The 25,457-nt window shown below is 40.4% G+C and overlaps 1 protein-coding gene across 1 annotated transcript; it reads left to right on the forward strand.

Annotated features, from left to right (window-relative positions):
• Positions 1-6,076: 6,076 nt before the first annotated feature.
• LOC135577291 (annexin A1-like) lies at positions 6,077-20,630 on the forward strand. The gene is made up of 13 exons (XM_065045999.1): positions 6,077-6,156; positions 8,045-8,123; positions 9,221-9,314; positions 10,104-10,198; positions 11,727-11,840; positions 12,452-12,542; positions 13,541-13,620; positions 14,560-14,616; positions 16,045-16,138; positions 16,758-16,853; positions 17,840-17,898; positions 18,882-19,004; positions 20,345-20,630. Exons 2-13 carry the CDS (start codon positions 8,058-8,060, stop codon positions 20,402-20,404), a joined length of 1,029 nt encoding a protein of 342 aa, XP_064902071.1. The 5' UTR covers positions 6,077-6,156; positions 8,045-8,057; the 3' UTR covers positions 20,405-20,630.
• Positions 20,631-25,457: the final 4,827 nt, after the last annotated feature.

Genomic DNA, 25,457 nt, shown 5'->3' on the forward strand with positions numbered 1-25,457 from the left:
AACACAGAAAAATACTTGACTCTGAATTATGTTTAACTATGCTACTTTAGGTTTCTAATTCCATTTTTTAATATTCACTGTAATGTTTCTTGCCTCACTTAATTTTTAAGGGTTATTCAGTGGTCCCAGCCCTGAACTAGAATATGACTGTGCTACCTATTTAACAAGCACAATGAAACAGATTTGCTGTGCCACAGATATCTTAGATCACTCCTTTCAGGACTTTTTTCTGGCTGGTGTTCTGGTTAATCTTACTTTAGGAAGAAACTTTCTATCACAAATCTCCTTTATATTTTTACTTTAAATATCCTTCAATGAATGCATTTAGTAATTGATTATATTTTATGTCTTTTTCTTAAATCACCATCATATTCCATTGTTGCTTCTGGTATTTTGCTACCAATATTTCATGCATAATTATGAGAAGATATATTTCTAGGACTAGGAATCTTGTGTTCCTCTTTGTATGTTCCAAAGCACTTTGATTTTCTTGAAAACCTTGTAGCAGCTCCAGAGATCAATAATTAATTGTAGTATAGAACTGCACCATATTTGAGGATGCTATGAGGAAACTTGGATGCAAATCAAGCTCTGAGTTATGCAAATTTAAGTAGTTCTTTAATAAGACAAATTACAACAGTTACAAACATGTCTTGTAGTTTCTTCTCTTTGAGATAGAAACAAGCCCAACAATTACACATTTGTAATGAATGAATATGACCATGTCATCCATTGTGCTCTATGTGTTTTTTCTGCCCAAAGACTAGCAGCCTTGAAGCAACAGAGCCTGGAGGAAGACTGAAGACCAAAAATAGGAGTTTTCTGGGTTTTTAGCTAGAAAAACAACAAGCAATGGCTATTCCACATGCATTGTAATGAATCTCCTGGATACAAATTCTTTTGCTGAAAGCCAAAAATGAGCTTATATTTAAACGGAGAAGAAAACAAATAAAATGGAGGAGGCCAGAAAAACTGCATCTTCACATGGAATATTGCAGTCTACATTGTTCTGTGCCTGTTCCTTGTTTCTATGAAAGTCCGCAGGAACACCATATGGAAATATTTCTTTTCACAGAGTCACAGAATCACAGGATATTAGGGATTGGAAGGGACCTCGAAAGATCGTCTAGTCCAATCCGCCTGCCGGAGCAGGAACACCTAGATGAGGTTACACAGGAACATGTCCAGGCAGGTCTTGAATGCCTCCAGAGTAGAAGACTCCACAACCTCCCTGGGCAGCCTGTTCCAGTGTTCTGTCACCCTCACTGAGAAGAAGGTTTTTCTCAAATTTAAGTGGAACCTTCTGTGTTCCAGTTTGTACCCATTACTCCTTGTCCTATCACTGGTTGTCACTGAGAAGAGCCTAGCTCCATCCTCGTGACAGTCACTCTTTATATATCTGTAAACATTAATGAGGTCACCCCTCAGTCTCCAAGCTAAAGAGACCCAGCTTCCTCAGCCATTCTTCATAAGGGAGATGCTCCACACCCTTCATCATCTTTGTCACCCTGCGCTGGACTCTATCCAGAAGTTCCCTGTCCTTCTTGAACTGAGGGGCCCAGAACTGGACACAATATTCTAGATGTGGTCTCACCAGGGCAGAGTAGAGGGGAAGAATCTCTCTCGACCTACGAACCACCCCCCTTCTAATACACCCCAGGATGCCATTGGCCTTCCTGGCCACAAGGGCACAGTGTTGGCTCATGGTCATCCTGTTGTCCACCAGGACCCCCAGGTCCCTTTCCCCTACACTGCTAACAGGTTGTTCCCCAACTTATACTGGAACCTGGGCTTGTTCCTACCCAAATGTAGGAGGCTACACTTTCCCTTGTTATATTCCATTAAATTTTTCCCTTCCCAGCTCTCCAGCCTGTCCAGGTCTCACTGGATGGCGGCTCAGCCTTCCAGCTTATCAGCCACTCCTCCCAGCTTTGTGTCATCAGCAAACTTGCTGATAGTACACTCTGTTCCCTCATCTAAATCGTTGACGAATATATTGAATAATATAGGCCCTAGTACTGACCCTTGAGGCACTGCACTAGATACAGGCCTGCAACTAGACTCTGCCCCATTGACCATGACTCTCTGGTTCTCCCATTCAGCCAGTTCACAGTCCACCTCACTACCCGATCACCCAGACCGCACTCCCTCAGTTTAGCTGTGAGGATGCTGTGGGAGACTGTGTCAAATGCCTTACTCAAGTCAAGGTAGACAACGTCCACTGCTCTGCCATCATCCATCCATCTTGTTATGTCCTCATAAAAGTCAATGAGGTTGGTCAAGCATGACTTCCCCTTGGTGAAGCCATGTTGACTGCTCCTAATGACCCTCTTATCCCTGATATGCCTTGAGATGGCACCAAGGATAAGTTGTTTCATCACTTTCCCAGGGATAGAGGTGAGGCTGACCAGTCTATAGTTACTTGACTTCAGTAAGGCCTTTGACACAGTCTCCCACAGCATCCTCACAGCTAAGTTGAAAAGGTGTGGTCTAGACAATAGAGTAGTGAGGTGGGTTGCAAACTGGCTTAAGGAGAGAAACCAGAGAGTGGTAGTCAGTGGTGCAGAGTCTAGTTGGAGGCCAGTATCTAGTGGAGTGCCTCAGGGGTCAGTACTGCGGCCAATACTGTTCAATATATTCATTAATGATTTAGAAGAGGGAATTGAGTGTACTATCAGCAAGTTTGCTGATGACACTAAGCTGGGAGGAGTGGCTGACATGCCAGAAGGCTGTGCTGCCATCCAGCGGGACCTGGACAGGCTGGAGAGTTGGGGGGGAAGAACCTGATGAAATTTAGCAAGGGAAAGTGTAGAGTCCTGCATCTGGGCAGGAACAACCCCAGGTTCCAGTATAGGTTGGGAAATTACATATTAGAGAGTATTGTGAGGGTGACAGAACACTAGAACAGGCTGTCCAGGGAGGTTGTGGAGTCTTCTTCTCTGGAGACATTCAAAACCTGCCTGGACATGTCCCTGTGCGACCTCACCTAGGCGTTCCTGCTCCAGCAGGGGGATTGGACTAGATGATCTTTTGAGGTCCCTTCCAATCCCAAACATACTGTGATATTGTGATACCCGGGTCCTCCTTCTTGCCCTTTTTGAAGACTGGAGTAACATTTGCTTGGCAAAGATGATGGAGAGCGGTCCAGCAATGACCTCAGCCATCTCCCTCAGCACCCGCGGGTGTATCCCATCTGAACCCATGGATTTATGGATGTTCAGATTGCCTAAATGCTCCCTAACCCAGTCCTCATGAACCGAGGTGAACTCCTCCATTGTCGTGCCTTCCTCTGGGGCCTCAGTGGTACGGGGCTCCTCAGGACAGCAGAGATGAAACTATTCTAATACTCCATACAAGTAGATCAGTTATATGAGAATTTTTAGTGTCAGGTCTCATAAGAAAAAATGGAATGTCTAGTTTCTTCAATATTTTCTGACTGTTCTTATTACATCCTGAATATAAACAATAAGAAAAACTTTATTTGCTCTTATTCAATCATCATGCCATTATTTATTACGAAATTCCTGTTTCAGTGTGGTAGTGGGAGTCAAGCCTGGGCTATGCTACTCTAAACAGGTCTCAGCTTGACTCAAGTGATTTTGAAGCTTCAGAACATGATAGTCACTTCTCACTGTAGACAGGGAGTAAGAGATGCTTTATTGTTTTAACCTGAACGTTCATATTCAATAGATCTACTCACTGGTATTCATTTCAACATACAAGAACAAGCAAAGGAGCACAGTGTGCTAAAGAGATATCTGGAAATGTTTAATACTTTAACCTTCTTTAAATGAAAAAAGTTAATTCAGAAATATCAGTAGAGGTGAAACTCCTTAAGAGAATCAAATCAACTTCAGAACAAAAATTAGCTTTAAAACCCCAGAGAGAGAAATTTAACCTTCATTTGAAACACCAACTGCTCATTAATTCGTTGCTGGCTACTGTTGTGTCTTATTTATCTGAAGATACAACAACATAATTTTGCAGCAGGTTCAGTCTCTTATGCCATACAGAGGATTTCTCATCTTGCTTCTCGGTCTCACTGGAAGACACGGCCTACCTCCAGTCCTCCTAGAACCAGTTGTGACACACCACCAACTCTCCTCGTCTTGTCTTTTGTTTGATTTTTCTTATTTGTCTGTCTGCCTGTCTGTCTGTTTGCTTGTTTTCACAAGACTTTCTTCCATTAAGGACACTGAGCTTTCCACTGCTCTCATATATTGTTGTTTGAAGAACTCTGTCTTTTGTGTTCCCTTCTCTTGAATGACACTTATGTTACTATAGACACCCACAGATTAGTATTATAGACTATATAGGACAGTAAAAAGCTTATGTGTTCCTACTTCTTTTTGTTGTCTCCTTAAGAGTTCCCACTACACGTGCTCTGAGTTCTGCCTTCCCCAGTGATTTTCCATTTTCTTGCAATTTCACCTTCATACAGGTCTGTTTTGCTCCTCTATGACTATAGGGAGGATTTGTGTAGGCAGGGTTTCCAAAGCTTTCTTTCCTAGAGGCTTCCTAGATATTTAAGTTCAGATATTCCTCCTATGAATTAATTCGGCACACAATGATCATGGAGTCTGGGCTTATGCCTGGAAGGCACTCTAAGAAGTTGGAAGAGATCCTGGAAGAATTTCTCAATCTGCATCCCTAAGATGAATTCCTGTTTTCTTTAAAATAAATGTCAAAGCTTAAATTCATTCAAGATGAATGGGACTTCTAGTTCCTAAAATGGTGGCATCTTGACGTGATTTCATGACTTCACACACAGGTAATCTGCCTATTTCTAGTACAGCATGTGCTATTCTGTTTTGTTTTGGTTTATTTTATGTTCACTGGCATTTTGCATCTTCTGCATAGCCACGTTTTGGTTTACAATGAGACTCAGAAAATACACTTCTAGAAATTAATGGAGCTACAGAAAGGTATTTACTGCAAATAAGTGAATAACAAGTATGGGAATGAATCACAGAAACAAATGCATGTTTGATGAAAGCATGGAGTTCTTGTTGCCAGAAGGTCAATGTTGATTCAGTATTTCTTGAGGTGCTAGCAAAATATTGGCTAATCCATAATGAAAGAGAGAGGTGAATGATAAATATTTGGTGCAATGCAAAACAAATTGCAGTTAATCCCAGTTAGAAAATTCTTAAAAACCATTTTGAATTCCTTGAACTATTTTGAATCAGTATCAAGGCACAAACACCTATTGTTTAATCTTGTCTCTCTTTGCAAGTTTGCAGTGAGGTCCACAGCTAAAATGATATCTGAATGGGAAATAACACATTAACAAAAATAAATCCTTTAACAGAGAAACTATAATAAATATTACATGGTATTGATTACATATCATATTAATATCATTTTTTGATTCTTTAAGCTTGAAACTAAGAAAGAAGTTGTGTGTTTAGATTTGAAGCTGTATGCCACCCATGATATAGTATCATAGGAACACCCATGATCACAACCCAACTCTAGATGGACCTATCTCAAATGATCATCTCCCAAATACACCCCAAACTAAGACTTCTTCAAAGCATGCCAAGTAGAACAAACACAGTGATACTGCAGGGGAGGCATCAGCCTTGGAAACAGATGGAAAGGCTGTTGATCTTTGTCCCAACATCCAACAAAATTCCTAACACATTTTGCTGTCACCTTGTGTAAGATGAATTTCATGGGGAAAGTCCATCTGCCCACTTCAGTTGTTATCACCTGCCTCAAGAAGCATATTTGGCAAGACCAAATCTGGTAGTTTACCAAAATCAAATATTATTCTTTTCAGTTTTTACTGATCATTTCTGTTTGTCTCAGCAGAAACCGTATTCCATACTATGTTAACCTTTGTCTCAAAATAGTGACATAAGCAGTATCTGAGAAATGCCATGTCAAGCATCGTCATTTATTGACATTTCCCATCTGAAATGTGCTCCTGCTGTCTCCAGCACATAATTTTGCAGTGACTTTTTGGTGTGGATTTGTGCTTTGTAAGCACCCAGATTTAGTTGCTGCAAAAGCAGCCGATGGTTGGGGTGGTACGAACATGGTGGTTGCTGGGTGGGGTCACTCGTGCAGTGCTATAAAAGCATGACAAGCCCTCAGCTCTCTTACTCCTGACTGGTGCTGCCCTGAAAGGTAGTGTCTGTGAGGAAGAAGGTAAGTTTTTGTAGTTCTTTGCTGCAAACTTTAAGAATTGTATGCTAAATATGTCGTGACCTGGTGCAATATTCTGTGGGTTGGATTTGCTGGGAAAAGATGGATGTGAGCAGGAGAAATTCTTTCAGTTTTGGAATGTTTCATGTACTCAAAAGGGTATGGACAATTACTCAAAACAAACCAAACCAAACCAACCAAGAAATAACAAAAAAACCCCCAAACAAACAAAGAAACAGAAAAAGCGTTAAAGAATGCAAGCAAACGTATTTGTAGTTGACTGTTTCCTATGAATCCTCTCTCCTCTGTAGTGGACTGCTGTAGAAATGTGCAGAAAAATTTATGTAGTTGGAAAACAAGTGGGCTTTATATGGAAACTTGAAGAGGTTGTCAGTTCAACAACAGTTTGCTGGTTTGGGTTGTGAGAGGGGACTTTGCTCAGGAAAGTGATGAAAATGAGGCAAAGCAATCTCTTCAAAACATAAGAGCAAAAGCTTGTAAGTAAGGGCGGTATCATCTGGTGTTTGTTCTGTTAAAATGTTCCACTAAATCTTCCAAGGGTGAGACTGTTTATCTGATTATTATAATGTTATAAAAACATTATAAAAAACATTATCTGATATTTTTATTCATATTCAGTAGACTCTCCCACCATAAAATTAATTATTGTGTTAGATCTACTGCCTGTTTTTCTGACAGGGTGTAAAGACCTTAATTTACATCCTCATCCTGGTGTCTAGCATTGGACAGTAACTAGAGAGTGTATCTCTGGTGGTTCAATAGGCATGGAGAAATGGTGTTATTTGACACAGACTGTAGTGTAAAAGCTGAGTTTGTGTCTTCAAATATTTTCAATAAATATTGAGTACTTTCTCAAAACTTCTAAAAGTGTGCATGTATCCCATTCTAGGGTGCTTATTCTGGGGACTGGGAGCTAGACAGAAGACACCAGTGCAGTAATTCTTGTGAAGCAACAGTTAGGACTTCCCACTTGGATCTCACTTTGGCTTTTCAGTCCAGTTGAAATGTTGGTTGTTCCAATTGGGAATGATAAAGTGCATAAAAATCAGTATATTCTTCAAACTGAGAAACTGAAAGTGCTTGCTCCCACTTTCTTTTAAACGGGACCTCTACACATTCCAGTTGAGGAAGTAGAACACACGACCTGGATTATATTTTATTAAAGGGAATAACTCTCAAATAGGCACTCAGTATGGAGTAACGAGAAAGAAGTGTCACACTTGTTTGCAGTATCTTCTGTTTGCACCACTCTGTAGTTACATGCATTTTTTTTCATCCCCCTGTTTGTAGGCTTCATCCTGATCTCAAAAGAGACAGAAAATATAGGGCAGAAAGCCGTCAGTTCTTCCAGTCCTTTTCATGCTACATTAAAATACTGTTTTGACAGGATTCATAGCTCCTGGATCTAGGTACTGTTTACAGGAGCTGTTTGCACTTTAGAGTGGCGTAAGTCAAAGCATTGGGAAGGACCTCTACTCTGTCAGGGGTCTGGCTGGCTTCCTGGATTCCAGTCTTCTTATTTCTTACTAGCCATAGCTTCTGATAAAGCAGGACACAGTTTTACAGTTTTATGTGACAGGTGGTTTCTTTGCTTTCATAGTCAACTCAAGCAGAATAAGGTCTTTAGTCCCTCTCAAGAGCTCTTGCCTACTTTGACTTTGATTAAAATGATATATTTATTTACTAGATGGAAAGAGATGCATCTTCATGCTGTTCTATCTCTAATCCACAACTTCTGCAAGTAGATAAGGGTTTAGGGACATTCAAGCAATTGCGGAGCATTGTGTCACCTGCCAAAAGGAAACAAAATTATGGAAATCATTTGTAACTTGACGAAAAATTATTTGACACATAATGCGTCTCTTCCCAGAAACTCTGTCAACATGGCTGTGGTATCAGAATTTCTGAAACAGGCATGGTTCATGGAAAATCTGGAGCAGGAATGTATTGTAAGTATTTTCGCATTTTGAGAGCATTATTCACATACTCCTAGAAGTGATATAAAGGCATAAGCTGGACAAGGCCTTTCACATACATTTTGCTTTATTTTGAGTATTTTTTTTTATTTTCTGGTATTAAATGTTTAGTTTTGGTTTATGTTTGTTGGTTTTGGTTTTTTTTGGTGCTTGTTGTTTTTTGATTTGTTTCTTTTGTTTTGTTTTATGTTGGTGTTTTTTATTTTCTTTTTTGTTTGTTACGTTGCATGGTTGCTTGGGCTTTTCCTTATTTAAAAAATCTCACCGTATATCATAGTAAGGGGAATTCTGGTGAGGTCATGCTACTGGGTTATAGGCTCTATGTAGTAAGTTGATTTGTCATGTTGCTGATTTGGGGCAAGCCACATGATAGATCTATCATGTAGTGGAATTTATCACCCATAGTCATTTTGAGACCACTTTAGGCATTGACTAGGGAGCGCCCATCTAGGAGTAGGTTCACCAAAAGCAGCTAGTAGATAATGCCTGTGAAGACAGTGTGGCTTACATCTGAAATTTCAAAGAAGCTGGGTAACAATTCTCCACTTGCTCGTAGGATGAGACTTGAAACTTCTCCAAGACCTTACATGCAAGAAGGGCTTGTAACCTTAGAGATGAATCAGCTGTGAAGTCCCTTAATGTGACACACGGCCAATTTGCATCAGATGAGTGGGGAAATTAATAGCACTTCATTGGCAGTGCCTGTAGGATTTCATTGTGGTTGCAGAGCCTTTAAAATTTGGACATAATTGCCTACCATGACAGTTACAGAGTGTTTTCCCACGGAAAACAACTTTCCTGTGGAAACCAACTCTTCAGGTGCCTAAAACAATATAGGAAGTACTTTCTGTTTAACGTAAAAGGTGAGAAGGGAATACATACATCCTAAGCATATCCATTACTGAGCCTGTTTAGTTCTCTACAGTTACAAAGCTGAGTGTGTTTCTTCACAGTCCTATAACAGGCAATCCCAAATATGTGGTTTGTTTAGGCCTTTAAAAGTGCTTCTTCGCAAAATTATTCTTTCGAATGGGCACTAATTATTTTTCTTTATTTTTTTCCCTCTGCAGAAATGTACACAATGTGTCCATGGAGTACCACAACAGACTAACTTTGATCCATCAGCTGATGTTGTTGCTTTGGAGAAAGCTATGACTGCAAAGGGTAAGAGGGCTAACTACTGAACCTGCTACATTAGGACACTTCCACAGGAAAAGTCAAGAATTGTACAGAATAAAATATCAGAGTGTGAGACAATGGCAAGCAGGACATTTGCCTCTGTTGTCCAGAGCTTGGCAATACAGTCAGTTATGCTATTCAGTAAAGAACCTCAACTCTTTGACATCCTGATGCTGTATTACAATTTCAAACCTTAAAACTATCTTAGAGTTCTGAAGTATGTTGAAGGAAGGGCTGTAAATATTTAATTTCTAGAGAATCAATCAATACTATAACATACCATACTCATAGGTTTTTATTTGATTTGAATGAAATCCCTGCGGGAGGCAGGGAATATGCTGATAATGCAGCAAATGCTTCTATTGTGCTTCTCTCTTGTAATGAAAATCTCACTTGGCACTTGCCTGTACTTTGAAACCTCTTCCAGTTCAAAGTCCTGAGATTAAATGAGTATGCCTTCTATTTCTTTTTCATTTCCTCTATAGTGTGAGTACTGCACTCAGAACACTTTAAGACTTCCTATATGAAATTGTAGAATCATAGTTTTCTGTGTTCTATGGGAATGTATTTGTTGGATTACTTCACTAAATCACTAATTGTAAGTCAGTAGGTGATTAGTTTCTCCTTTGATTAAGCTTTAGTGTGTCAAAAAAACCAAATATGACATAAAGTAAATGATAAAATGGAAAAATTATTATTTGGCTAAAGGATGCTCTAGAGACCACTATAATAATTGCAGTGCCTTAGACATGTTGTTTTTTTGGTGACTCATAGGTGTGGATGAAGCCACCATCATTGACATCATGACTACAAGAACAAATGCTCAGCGTCAGCAGGTCAAAGCTGCCTATCACAAGGCTAAAGGAAAGGTAAAGTATATTCAAGCCAAGCTCAGATTTGTACCCAGAATATCAATGTTGCTGCTGGCTCAGATGGCACCTATAGCTTTGGTTTCATACAACCAAAAGTCACAGTCCTCTGCCTTCCGTAGTTTGTGAAAACCGTGCCAAAATGATGATAGCCTGCAACTGTATTGTCAGCCTTTGAAAAGAGCAGCCACTCTTTGGAAATAAAAACAGATTTTAAAATTCTGACTTTCCATCTTTCTGAATGCCCTGGGGATCCTTTAAATCACAGCTTGACTGGTAATGCCAAGATTTCAGCAATACCTGGGAGACAGCCTGCTGGGAGAAAGGGAGAAATGGAGAAGGGGACTTGGAGGCATCTCTCTGACTATTTAAGTCCAGCAAAAAAATTAAACAGGACAGGAAAGCTGTAGGACCAAAACTCTGTTCCACAAGTATACCCACACTGGTGTGGGGATGGGTGCACAGGAGGTAGTGTTCTTCTGCTGCTGAGGGGTGTAACTGCTACTCCCTGGAACTGCTGAGTGTCAGGAATTGGCTCAAGGAGCGTGGACATGAGTCCACTGAGCAACTGTACGAGCAGAGCCCATTTTAGTTGACATAAGTAGGCCTTAGTTAGCTTGAATATTAGGCCGTGGGGAAGGGGGGAAATGGAAAAGTACTGACTAAAGCAGGGTCTGCATATTCTTGAAGAGATAAGGGTCAGAGGAATGCGGATTGTTCTTGAAGAGATAAGGGTCAGAGGAATGCGGAATGTGCATAGTTAACTAAACCCAAGTAGGTAGAGTAAGTAAATGTAACCTTTTGAGGGCTAAGCCTATTAGATAGAGACAAGTATGCATAATTATGGTATTTGGTATAAATACGCGCTATCCCGGGCAATAAAGTTGAATCATGCTTTATCATTCACATTGAGTCGGCCTGCATGTTTTTCTCAGCCGCGTACTCGCAGCTGAGAATCTTGGAAATAAGCGCATGTTTCTAGAAATGGTCTAAATTGTAAATTGCTTTCATTTTTTTTTTTTTTTTAATCCCTAAGTTACGGTCAAATTAGAATGAAGAAAGCCCAAATCTTAACATCAGGACTTGCAGATTTAAATAGGAGGATATGATAGTACATCCATGGTTTCCACTGCAAATTCTGCACCCTCTGTGCAATAACTGGGTGAATTAAAATGGTATCCAGATAAGCAAGTCAGTCATAATCATAACAGCAATATAGCAATTTCTTCTCTTGAAAAAACAAGCAGCCTATTCTGAGTCTTCTTCTGATGTGTGAATGAGAGAACATGGCTGAACTGACTGTGTGAAAACTCTCCGGAGTACTTACTGAAAAACCCTGCCACTTTGACTACCACATAGGAGACCAATGAAAAACTTCAAGCAGGGTTTCACCATTCTTTCTAGTAGCTAAAGGAATGATGTAGGTTAAGAATCCTCGGAGATTAGACCTGATGTTTGGACTGTAGCTGAACAGCAGCTTTTTACCCTTCTCTCTAGCTTAGTGTGTTCCTTATGCTTCCTGTCACAGAGTCTGGAAGAAGCCATGAAACGAGTTCTGAAAAGCCACCTGGAAGACGTTGTTGTGGCTCTGCTCAAAACTCCCGCTCAGTTTGACGCTGAAGAATTAAGAGCCTGTATGAAGGTAAGTCAAAAGACTCTGAGAAAAACTCTCCTGAAGAGTATAAATAATGTCAGGGACTGTAAGGGACAATGGACTTGGATTTTAAAGCTTGTGTCCTGTCTTCATTTGAACCCCCTTTTGTAAAATAAATCTGTACCTGTAAGCCGGGTTCTCAGAACCATATCCAGCAATCTCCACTTAATTTCAGGCTTGGAGGAGATTGGCTGCAAATGGTATTCTGTTCTGAGAATGAACTCTTTCTGCCTTCTGAAAACTGGTTGCAGATGCCATGGTCGAAAGTTCTAGTGTTAACATACGTTTACGTTTGAGAAAACAAAAAGGGAAAGGAAATATTTTTCTTTGTAAGCTTTACATTCATGTGTTTGATATGCACTGTTTGGTCCCTTCGGTGCTTCTTTTGGGTGCCAGTGACATGAGATGTGATATGTAACTAATTCTAAAAGAGCTGCCGTCACAACAATGTATGGAAGCACAGTGTTCGTCGTTTTTCTTTCTTGTTCCACACGGGGACTTCAAAGCCAAGTCCTTGATTTTCTTCTTATTTCTGATCTTCTAAATGTTAAGTTTGTGGTATAAAGTAGCATTTCTAAAAATTCAACCATGTTTGCCAGGGGCATGGAACTGATGAAGATACCTTAATTGAGATTCTGGCCTCAAGAAACAACAAAGAGATCAGAGAAGCCTGCAGATACTATAAAGAAGGTAATTCAGAGCAAGAAAGGAGTATTAATGGTATAACGCTATAGCAGGCACATTACAGTCATACCCTCACTTCTTATGAGAAGCTGAGGCACCAAGGTAGGCTGTGAGTGAAGCTTCATGTAATCTTGATAAAGTTGCAGGGGATGGAGGTCATACTGACTTTTTTTCCGGTTTATGTAGATCCCAATTCAGAAGGGAAAGGCACATCATCACCTTCAGAACTGCAGCTTTCTCATGGAATAAGGCATGCATTTCAACGCCTTCTAGGATGCAAACAAAATCCAGCTGCTTTTCTTCTCTTGTAAAATAGCCTTGGTTGATCTCTGCTTGATTAAAAAAAAAAAAAAAAAAAAAAAAAAAAAGGTGACATTCATGGTAAGAGCAACCAGTGAAGTAAAGTCGGGCAATCTTTGAAGAGATAACTAACACAGAATGTGGTATCTCTCATCTGTGTTGGTGTTGAGTTTCCTGTCACAAGTCAGTGTCGGCTACATAAACGGTGGTTTCTGAGACAATGGGCTAACTTTTCTGAGAGGCTGCCTCTCAAATAGTCTCAGATAGAAGCCAAAAGTAATGCTTGGACTTTTCAGAAGAGTCGTGTGCTTAAGTTCAGTGTTGGTGAGAATGGAAGACAAGCAGTTCAGAAATAATTTCAAAACCTTCGTTTGTGCTTCACAAGCAAAAGCTTAAGATAATGCCACCCACAAGACCTTAGAGGAGGACTTTGTTAGCAGATTTTGCATTTAGCCTCCCATTTCACAACACATCTGAGGGCTTAGAGGACATGTGACAAATATATGTTGCCTCTCAAAGCTGAATGAGAGAAAGTAAGAAAACTGCATGGCTAGTGGGGATATCTAAGTGGGAACCAAAGAAAAGGCTGAAAAAATCAGACAATCACAGAATGGTTTCATTTGGAAGAGGCCTTTAGAGATCATCTAGTCAACCTAGTTGATAATTTTAAAATGAACCACAAACCCTTTTTGGTTTTATTGCAGTACTGAAGAGAGACCTGACACAAGACATTATCTCTGACACATCGGGAGACTTTCAGAAAGCTTTGGTTGCTCTTGCCAAGGTATGCTGTGCTTAAGTTTTTTGAGTGATGTTACTCATAATAAAAAATGAACGTTGTTATAACTATATTAGAGAAGGCACACAATAGCTAAGCACTCAGGTAACATCTATTTCCTTGCATTGTTTTTAATTTACATGTCTTAGACCATGTGTTACTGTTCTTAACCAAGGGATGTTGAGCTTTTATCTCAAATGCAATACAAAAACCAGCGATGTTTATCAGCGTTTATTAGTTATGCTTTTAAGACTCTTGTGTGTGTATGTGTGCGCATGTAGTAACTGTTAAGAATGTGAAAAAACAACAGGGATGAAGCTCTGTCAATAGACTAGTAAGAGAAGAAGAAGAAGTGCTTTCAATTACAGAGTCAAGGCTTTTGGCTTGCTGCTAAGATATGCTTCCAGTAGTTAGATACTGTGACAGGGAGCAAACAAGTCTTGTGTGAATTTGTTCAAAATCAGAGGACTCTAAACACTGGAGCTGCCCAATAAAAGACCCTTTTAAAATCCATTAAAAATGGATTCCATGATTCTTGAGTACATGTCTATGAAGCTTGGACATGTGCAGAGGAGAATATTTGGATACGTCCATGTGCATCATTTTGATTTTCAGGTTTTGTTTTCAAAACAATGAGAAAGGAGTCTATTGAATTGCCAGCAGCCAGGAAATCAGTTTCCAAACCCTAAGCTGCACAATGAGAAGCAATACTTCCTGCGGATTTTAATGTAGGACTTCAGAAATAGGTTGCTGATGGCCTTAGAATGTGAACTCTGATAAAAAAATACACCTTTATTCACAGAATGATTGACGTAACTGCATCTACCTGCAATTATGTCCTGAGTTATGTATGAGGATGGTAGGGCAGAACTCTAAAATGCCGAGTTGTGACGAACTGGATGATTGTGAGAACAAATTAAATTAATTTTTTGTTTGTTTATATAGGCTGACCGATGCGAAAATCCTCATGTGAATGATGAGCTTGCTGAAAAGGATGCCAGGGTGAGACCACACTTGGCACTCTTCAGAGCGTCTTTCTTCATCTGACTTACTTGAGACTACAAACTCTGGCTGCAAATGTCCTGCCTGCATCTTGTGCATTCTGTACCTAACAGAGACTTATGCACTCTGTAGCAATCTTTTCTGAAGGGACACTACAGGGTGTTTCAAGAAGATGGACTCAATTTGATACCTATTTGCTTTGAAATTGTGTTCATCTTTTGAAACGCCCTGTATTTTACAATGTTCAAGTAAGCTTCGGTATCTGAAGAAAATGAATTTTTCATCCTAATATCTAGCTCCAGAAACATTTCTGCAAAACCTCTTCTAGGTCGTGTAAAGCATCATTTAATAGAGGGGCTACGGTGTGCTCAGGTGTAGGTGGAACCAGCTACCACGCCTTGACCAACATGAACTCTGGTATCGATATGTATGGTGTCCATAACTATAGGTTCAAAGTGATGAACCTTTCAGGATTATTGGGTAACGCTCACAGTATTTTCTGAATAATTCTAAAATAAGTCACTGATCTTTCCCTTATTTCTTCCACCATTAGTGTGACTTTTTTTGTTGAAATCTTGGTAAAAGTTAGTAGTCTTTCCTGAGTTTTCAACTGTGAAATCTTACATCACTGTTACAATACAAGTGTAGATTGACTTTAAAACTATATTCTTTTTAAAATCTGACCAAGAAAAGGCCACTGAGCAATACTGCTTTTATTCCTGCTACAGAAGGAGTTTAGTTTTGTCATCAGCCCTAGAAACTAAAGTTCAGTAATTTACTACTCTGCCTAAGCTCAAAATTTCAATACTATTGCTCTTGGTAGAGAGAGAGTATTGTTAAATCTTCTTTGCTGATCTGAGGAGGTCTTCAGTTATTACTTCAAGAGAGGTTTGAGGACGTGAGGAAAAGGAAGGAGACTGATTTGGTTCTTACTTTCCATTAATTCCCTCCCGGAAAGACAAGGAGTGCTTGGTGCTAAGGCTGCTCTTCCATAGTTGTCGAGTAACATATCAGAGGTAATTTTGTTTTTCCGAAGAAAGCCTACTAGTCCCAAACACCCATGCAGACTGGAAGCATACCAAAATATATGAAAATTATCTTCATCCAAGAACGTAATATATCCAAGAGACCTAGATGGTGGTTGTAAAAGTCAAAAGGTAGGTTTTGCAGCTGCATAGTGCCGTCTAGGTAGAGTTATGACACAAGTAAAATATTACTTGATGGAGCTAGTTTGAGGTTCTGAGGGGCTTTGTTATGGATTCCATCAAAGGCTTGAGTTCATTACTGACTGCTTTTCATTAATGTTCATTATTGTTCATTAATGTTCATTAATGGCTGCTTTTGGCTGGCAGCCTCAGAAGTACAGTATTTCTGTTCATGCTTTACCATGTTGATGTTAAATTTACCGCTTTCGTTTCTTTATGACAGGCCTTGTATGAAGCAGGAGAGCAAAAGAAAGGGACAGATATTAATGTGTTTGTTACTGTTCTTACTGCAAGAAGTTACCCACATCTCCGAAGGGGTAGGTTGGAAGAAAATTTTTGTTTTTACAGAGATTGTATTTTGAATATGACCTACTCATGAACTCAGGGAAGGTACAGATTATCAAGACATGACTCTGGCTGCTGTTTTTTGTAACAGGACACATGGTTGCTAACTAAGGGTGCTGCTGGCAGCTTGGCTGTTCTTTCTATACCGGTGATGAGCCATATCATTTAGGTTGTTAACAAAACTGTTTGGATGAGGTCTCACAGAGCTAGTGAACACAAGGCCAAAGGATCAATGTGGTGGGGGTTCTATATGTTCCCCACATGGTACTGCTCCTCGGCCAGTTTGCCCTGGGTGGGGATGTATCATCTAATGTCACAGGGTCCTGCAGAGTCACTAGACCACCTCTGTCCCTACCAGTGAGAACACCAATGCTACCATATCAACAAAGTCCCATTCCTTAAGCTGACTCACCCAGGCCATGCAGTAACACTGTTCTTTACACAGTGATGGCCAGGAAATAGGAGAAAGGTGGCCTGCGATCAGTCATCTGTGGGCACTGCTGCAGCAGTGAGGGCAGAATAAGGCAGAGGCAATTCAGAGATTTCACTGTATTTTCATCACTGCTCATGGAGTTTTCTTCCCTCATTTAGTCTTTCAGAAGTACACAAAATACAGCAAGCATGACATGAACAAGGCAGTGGATATGGAGATGAAGGGTGATATTGAGAAATGCCTGACTGCCCTTGGTAAGTGGTTCTGCAGATCATAAACCTGTAGATATACTGACCATACCATAACCTATTTTTTACTTCCATCACAATTGCTCTGATAGGAAGCCCTTCTGGTCTTATCGTGTTTCATTGAGAAATTTGCTAAATTATACTTTGGAAAGTCTAGTCTGAGGATAGTGATTTATTTCAGTTATTTAAAGTCAGTTCAAGTTGATGAGTGACCAGAAATATCTCTCCTGATACAGAGAAAGCTCTTGTAAGAACAGATGTGTTATCAACATAGGAAGACCCTTACAGAAAATCAATATGCCAAAAAGAGCTGTCAGAAGAACCACAATATGTATCAAAGATCCAAATGTGTTCAAGATGTTTCCAGAAAAACAAAGCCAGAACTCCTCTGAATTTTATTCAAAGATATTTAAAATAGACAATTATTAAAAATGTAGCAAATTTCCTTCTGTAAGGTTGTTCTAGAAAACACCCTTAGAAGGTTTGGAATATAGCTATACATGAAGGCCATCATCCTCATGAACAATAAAGTGAGGCAGTCACTCACTTAAGTCCCTCTTACCAGTAGATGAGTGATTGAATCAGAAGCCAGACACTCATTTTGTTCTCGGTTTTTGTATCACGGTCAGGGGAGCTTTGGATTAAGGAATCATTCCCATCAGATGCCCCTAAACACCACAAGTGAAGGGCAAGTATTCAGTGTAACTTGCTTTACAGAACACCAGATCTGAACCTCCAGCTCTGTTTTCATTTCCTTCTTTTTGGGAACTGCAACATCTTTCTTAATTTTGTGGCAGTAAACTAGGGAGCACAGTCTTGCAATTTTTCTTTCCTTACTGAATTATTTTCAGAATAGATAGAGGAAAGGAAGCGCTAAATCTCCCATATTTTGAAGACAGGGAACAAAGAAAGAGATAAATAGGATATTCTTTGCCTTTTGTTACTCGTGACATGTATCAGAGGTGTGACATTGTCTCATTGTTTCATTACAGTGAAATGTGCCACAAGCAAACCAGCTTTCTTTGCTGAAAAACTCCACATGGCAATGAAGGTAACCCAGAGAGAGAACTTCCCTTTGTAAAGATGGGGTGCTTTGTAAGCTGAAAAATAACCAGCTATCTAGAGATCTCTAAACTCTTTATGTGATAAAACAGGACGACAGAAAGAATTTCAGTGTTTTCTTCTCTCTCTTTCTGTTATTTCCTTTGAAACCTCTGCATGTCTTTCCATAGGAGTAGCTGTCTGTTTGCTATGGGTACTCAGGAAGGCATCTGTCCATCCACACATTTATCTTTTACTCTAGACAGTGACAGAAGGCCAACTGGAACTTTTCTATGAAACCAGAAAAATATAAATGAAAATTAAATAGAAAAGCACTTACAGGTCAGGACAGGAGTGCTGTAGAAGCCTGATCTTTGGCAAGCCATCCATGGTCCTTCTGGAAAATTTGGAACCTGGGCTGAGTGAGTCAGTTGGAGATCCTGAAATGGTCTAGTATACTCCTGTGACTTGGCTAGGAGCACTGTGAGTTCATTGCACTCCTAAAAAAATACTGAAAGGCAGGGAAGTCTAGATTGTCTATGGCACCTAGCAAGCTCCTGGAACATTTTAGCAGACAGGTACTTTCATAACTCCAGTGAATTGGTTAGAAACGGTAGATGAAAAAAACGAGTGAATCTTTATGAAAATAAGGTTCATCACACACCTAAAAAAAAGTTAAAAGGCGGTGAAATCTACGTTGACTCTGGCATATAGCAATCACTGTGAAGAATGAGTCTCTTGTTAGAAAACAGGTAAAGAATTGCTTAGAAAGGAAATCCAGGATTGGAGGTAGGCTGCCAGAAGTGAATTGTGCTCATAGGGCACAGAAGGGGGATATGAGAGGAATCCCTCCTGAGAGATGTTAAGGGAATGGGATGTGGGCTGTGTACACCCAGAAAGAAATCTCATGGATTAACACACAGAACCTGCTTTAATGTATTTCAATGACAGAAAAACTTTTTAACTTCTTTTTTTCCTTTTACTTTTATGCAGGGCTTTGGGACACAGCACAGAGACCTCATCAGAATCATGGTTTCACGCCATGAAGTGGATATGAATGAGATCAAAGGCTACTACAAGAAGATGTATGGCATTTCTCTCTGCCAAGCCATTATGGTAAGTTTCCTCTCAGGTGATGTATGAAATACAGGACTAGTAAATTATTTCGGAAGCTCAGTAGAGGTTTGTAAATTCTTCTGCTTCTCAGTCACCAAGTCCTCCTGAGTAACTCATTGTAGCTGAGTAACCCAGGTTCCCCATGATCGACATTGCAAGGGCAAAGTTTTTGTCGCCAAAGCTATAGCAATGTTTGTGCCACGTGTCTCAGAATATCGTCTTATCGTCTTCTTGTGCTGGGGCAGAGAAAAAGTACATTGGCAGAAGAGTGGAGATGACTACACTAAGACCTCTGTGGGAGATGGTTGGTGCAACTGCCTATTGGCTTTTAACACTTGAGGTAATCCTAGAAACACCTAGTTAACTTGAGAGTTATGACACCTGCTTTCCAGGTGACTTAAGTAAAACCTCCTTCTTAAAGGGGACAGAACACCCAAAGTATTTTCCAGAAAATTTAAGCCAGTGAGGGACCAGAAAGAAGCTAAACTTGCAAAGCAGGTTGGTCGAAGCTAGTGGATAACGTTAAAAAATGAAACAAAACCAAATAAACACCTTGTTTAGAGTAGAAACATACTACCCACATACATCAAAATACCTCTTTAATTTTTATCGCTGTCTGCTACTTTTTCAGGTAGGTGCCAAAGATGACTCTTAGTCTTCCACCAGTAGTGTGTGTGTGATGTCTACTTTGATATGCAATCACATCACCTCAGCATATTCTAAAGTCTTTATTACATCCAAATGCCTTGAGGCATAGATTTGCTACACTAAACAATTCTTATGTCTCAGAAAAGTAAACTCAAATTCGAGAAAAACAGCATGTGTAATAATTTCAATGCATACTTAATGCATATCATGCATGTTGCTTCTGAGCTGAACAAGCAATCCTATGCTGAATCAGCTATTATGGTTGGATTAGTCTGAGTTTGAGATAAGCCTACATGCAAGGTGTATATATATATATATTAACAAACATTGGACAACACTGATAAAGGAACGTATTTTCACTTTACCTAGAGAAGAAAACCATATGCTCCTCAGTGGACAGAAATCTTCTCTGCTTCTCGTCTTTATTTATGCAATGAGGCCTCCCAGGATTTTGACTTGTGTGGCCTACCTTTGTTCTACTCTGGAAATGTGTATGTTTATTCCTGGAATAATTTCAATGAGGGTATGTGGTTCAAGCTCAGTTTGTGGCTAACACATATGTATTATCGAGTGATTAACTTATGCAGGTGAAGGGTCCATGGTTGGTACATGTATATGGAATGCTTACTGACATTTATTTCACTTGAGACCGTTATCCTAACCATTGTGGGGTTTTGTGCTTAAATTGACAGGATGAACTCAAAGGGGATTATGAAACGATCCTGGTGGCTTTATGTGGAAGTGATAACTAAGGTTCCTGTTCCTGCAATACACGCAAGCTCTTTTAAAGAAATTCTTCATATATGCCTCAACTCTCTTCATAAAACACAGGTTTTACACACTGAGGTTTAATATATCTTCTTGTCATTATGTATCCAAAGTGAAAAAATTACCTGAGGTTTCTATGTGCTTGAGAAATTCAGAAAAGTTAAAGATTTCCTCTATGCAAAGCAAATAAACTTTCAAAAATACAATTAACCCCTGTGTATGTTTGTATGTCTTTTGTTGTTTCTCTGCATATATTAAGGAGGCAAATGTCAGTGAATAACTTAAACAGTCACCATGGAATGTGGCAATATCAGCCAGTATAGCTGAGCCTATGCCTTTCCATTTAACTTCAGGTAGGCTTTATGTAAACCAGATATAATAAAAATAACTAAATATAAGTTATTTAAAAAATGAATTTTATGAAACAGCTAACAATATCTCCATCATTCTCTTTTTCATTTAATTTCCAGAGGAAAGAAATCTGTTATGTTTGGTACATAAAGAAAAACAAAAGGAAAAGAAAAGGAATTGAAAATGTACTCCATAGCCCATGTAGGACTTTCATCTTTTTCCTGATGATCTGTGAAAATTTTTGATACTATTTCCAAGGTGAAAATCTGCTATCACTGCCTCTCTTTTGGACAGAGTTCACACCTGGCATTACTGTTGTGAATGTGCCAGATACTGTACAAATGAGTTATTATGTCCCTCAAGTGCATTGGTAGAATTAAGCATTTCTTGTTACATAATCCCTGGACACAGGGATGGAGTGCACCCAGTAAATGTGCAGACAACACCAACTGAGTGGGTGTCTTAATTTGCTGGAGGATAGGAAGGCCATATAGAGGGATCTGGTACCAGCAGTATCGTTGGACTGAGTCCACTTGTATGAGGTTCAACAAGGCCACGTCAGGGCCCTGCATTTGGGTCCCAACAATCCCAGGCAGCACTACAGGCCTGGGGAAGAGGGGCTGTAAACTGGCCTGTTGGAAAAGGATCTAGGGGTGTTGATCAACAGCTGGCTGAACATGAGGCTGCAATGTGCCCAGGTGGCCAAAAAGGCTAACAGCATCCTGGTTTATATCAAAACTTTTGTGGCCAACAGGAGTACAGGACAACTAGGGAAGTCATTTTCCCCCTGTATTGGGCACCACCTTGAATCCTGTGTTCAGTTTTGGACCCCTCTCTACAAAATGGACATTGAAGTGCTGTAGAGAGTTCAGAGAAAGGCAACAAATCTGGTGAAGGGTCCTTTTGTCTCTCTCCAAGTCCCTGGAAAGATGTTGTGGCATGGAGAGTGTTGATCTCTTCTCCCAAGCAGCAAGTGATAGAATGAGTCTAAACACTTGAACCTGCCCCAGGGGAGGATTAGATTGGATATTAGGAAAAAAATATTCATGAAAAGGGTTGTGAAGCACTGGGATCATCTGACCGTGAAAGTGGTTGAGTCAACACTCCTGGTGGTGTTTACAGAAGTATAGATTTAGTGTTAAGTACCAGGTTTAGTGCCAAAGTTAGGTTAAAGGTTGGACTTGGTGATCTTGAGTGTCTCTTCCAACCAAAATGTTTCTATGGTTCCATATTGGTTCTTTGTTACATGCAAACACTGCTGGTCTTGGCTATAGTGGCCTTGAATCACTTATATGAACAACGGTATGCTAAACTATTGGCAAATCAAAGTCCATCTTGCCTAATTTGTGTTAAACATTTCAGACCCTCTTTGCTTTCTCTTGGATTGGTCTAGTACAGCAAAAGTCAGTCTCTGGAAAATCTGAACATACATAAGTCCATGGGACCTGATCAGATGAAGATCCCAGAGTCCTGAGGCAACTAGCTGACGTTGTTGCCAAGCCACTCTCCATGATATTTGAGAAGTCATGGCAGTCACCTAAATTCCTGTTGACTGGAAAAAGGGAAATATTGCACCCGTTTTAAAAAAGGTAGAAAGAAGTCCCTGGGAACTACCAACTTGTCATCCTCATCTGTGTGCCTGGGAAGAGTGTTGTATACCTGGATTCCTGTCAAGCCTTTGACACGGGCCCTCACAACATTATTCTCTCTAAATTGGAGTGGTTTGGGTTTGATGGGTGGCCTGTTTGGTGGGTGAGGAATTGGCTGGATGGTCACACCCAGAGAGTAGAGATCAATGGCTAAATGTCTGGAGGGACAGCTGTAACAAGTGGTGTGCCTCAGGAGTCTGTACTGGGACCAGTATTGTGTAATATCTTCATCAGTTACAAAGATAGTGAGATTGAGTGCATCCTCAGCAAGTTCACAGATGACACCAAGTTGAGTGATGCAGTTTACACGCCTGAGAAAAAGGCTGTCATACAGAGACACCTGGATCTGAGACTGCATCTGGAATATTGTGTCCAGTTCTGAGCCCTGCAGTTCAAGAAGGAGAGGGTACTGCTGGAGAGAGTCCAGTGCAGAGCCACAAACATGATTAAGGGAGCATCTCCTGTATGAGGAAAGGCTGGAGGAGCTGGGTCTCTTTAGGTTGGAGAAGAGGAGGTTGAGGGGGGACCTCATTAATTTATAAATATGTAAAGGGTGAGTGTCATGAGAATGGAGCTAGGCTCTTCTTGGCGACAACCAATGTCAGGACAAAGGGCAATGGATACAAACTGGAACACAGGAGGTTCCACTTAAATTTGAGAAGAAACTTCTCAGTGAGGGTGACAGAACACTGGAGCAGGCTGCCCAGGGAGGCTGTGGAGTCTCCTTCTCTGAAGACATTCAAACCCGCCTGGACGCCTTCCTGTGTAACCTCATCTAGGTGTTCCTGCTCTGGCAGGGGGATTGGACTAGATGATCTTTTGAGGTCTCTTTCAATCCCTGACATTCTGTGATTCTGTGATACAGTGATCCTGTAATTTTGTGGCAAGTTCAAGAAGTAGATCCATGTGAGCATCATGAGGTTCAACAATGCCAAGTGCAAGGACTTGCACCTGGGCCAGGGCAACTCCTGGTATCAGTACAGGCTGGGGGATGAAGGGATCAAGATTAGCCCTGCAGAGAAGGACTTGGGGGAACTGTTGGATGAAAGGCTGGACTTGAGCTGGCAATGAGCACTTGCAGCCCAGAAGGCCAACTGTATCTTGGGAGGAGAAGCTGGTCCCAGACTGAGGGACGGGATTGTGCCCCTCTACTCTGCTCTCTTGAGAACCCACCTGGAGTACTGTGTGCAGCTCCGGAGCCCTCAGTACAGGAATGACGTGGACCTGTTGGAGAGGGTCCAGAGGAGGCCACAAAAGTGATCAGAGGAATGGAACACCTCTCCCTTGAGGGAAGGCTGAGAGAGCTGGAGTTGTTCAGCCTGGAGAAGAGAAGCCTCTGGAGAGACCTTATTGTGACCTCTCAGTACTTCAAAGGGGCCTCTAAGATAGATGGAGAGAGAGTTTTAGAAGGGTGTGTTACAACTGGAAAGGGGGTGATGGTTTTAAACTAAAGGAAAGGCTAGAAATGAAGACATTTTTTACAACGAATGTGGTGAAACACTGGCACAGGTTTCCCAGAAAGGTGGTAGATGCCCTGTCCCTGGAGACATTCAAGGCCAGGCTGAAGGGGCTCTGAGGAACCTGATTTAGCTGAAGATTTCCGTAGCTCATTGCAGGGTGGCAGAGTAAATGGCCTTTTAAAGTACTTCCAGCCCAAACTACTCTATGAGTCTTTTTTGAAAGTATTGGGAAGGTTTTTCAATTCAATCACTGTCCTAAGGCAGTGCAACATAAATTCAGAGGTATTTGCTCTGGCTGCAATTAATTACATTTTGGAGTAGATATCTCTTTGGTACTGATAATTATTTTTGTTCTAGGTCTACTCTGGACTCTGTTACGTATTTAAGATGCCAGTATCCACAGGCAAAATTCGTATTTTGATAAACTGACACTCTCCTTGTACATGTTTTAGTGAACATTTTTGTTTGGAAGACAATTTCACAGTTTGGATATTTTTCTCCTGATTTCATTCTGGGTCAGACATTAAAAGTGATAAGGAAGAAAACAGTTCCAGTAGCCTAATGTGGTTCTATCTACATGACAGGGAAAAAAACAAACAAACAAACACCACCAAAAACCACAAAATACAAGTAAAGGAGTAGCAAAATGTAATTTTTTGGTGTCTGGTTTTGGATCATTGGAATGTTTGACTTCAATTTCCTACAGATTCAAAAATTCAGCAGTCAATACCTTGAACAACTTCAATTCTCATCGACTTCGGTAGGAGTCAAATTAATGTAGTTCTCTCCTAGCATCTCATCTCTGAGATTCTCATGCAGCTGATGTCATTGCATCTTGTAAACTTTATGAGCAATTAGATCTTGACTTCTGAAATTTGATGGCCACAAAACAAAGAGGATTGTATTTTGAGTCCCTTTCTTCTACTTTGCACAGTCTCTCTTCTAGACCTAAAAAAACCCTCTTGTGTCTTTCCAAGAGAAGAAGAAAAGTGATGCAAGGACTGATTTCCTTACTACTGCGTAATTAATGTTAGTTTAGTGGAGTTACAAAATGACCAAACAGCATGCGAATTTCTCTGTTCCAGTTTTTGAAATAGCAGTATGGCCTGCTAACAGAAGTATGATATCTTCCTCTTTAGACTAACTTGAACCTTCCAGACCAGTCACTTTTCTACAGCTGGGGTCACTGAATTGATAGGTCTCAAACTATCCTTGGGAGAAGGTGGAGCTATATGTTTAATAGGTGTGTTATTAGTGCATTTAAGGCCACTGCAATGTTTTTACTGATGTTCACAGAGCTAGCAGGCATATTCATCTTCTGTCCCAAAAACACCCAGGGACCCACCTAGTCCAGCTAGTTGCAGCATGTTAAGCATTTAGTCACTGAAACAGATATTTCATACAGGGTCATAGTTTTCCTTCAAACGGCATGATGACTACTCGCACACAATTGTCTGTCTATAATACACAAAGGTTTAGCTGGCATGAGCAAACTATTGGGCCAGCGACTATTGCAGCATATGCCAGAGCCCTGGACAGGAAGCTAAGTTACTCCATCAGTCTTCCAATCTCAAGGA

This window comes from Columba livia, chromosome Z (genome assembly GCF_036013475.1).
Source record: "Columba livia isolate bColLiv1 breed racing homer chromosome Z, bColLiv1.pat.W.v2, whole genome shotgun sequence".
Taxonomy (NCBI): domain Eukaryota; kingdom Metazoa; phylum Chordata; class Aves; order Columbiformes; family Columbidae; genus Columba; species Columba livia.

Bases quoted from the DNA above. Each gene is read 5' to 3' on its own strand.
- LOC135577291 (XM_065045999.1), top strand. From the start codon at position 8,058: ATGGCTGTGGTATCAGAATTTCTGAAACAGGCATGGTTCATGGAAAAT. The intron at 8,124-9,220 runs GTAAGTATTTTC...TTCCCTCTGCAG, and splicing joins ATCTGGAGCAGGAATGTATT to AAATGTACACAATGTGTCCA. The intron at 9,315-10,103 runs GTAAGAGGGCTA...GGTGACTCATAG, and splicing joins GAAAGCTATGACTGCAAAGG to GTGTGGATGAAGCCACCATC.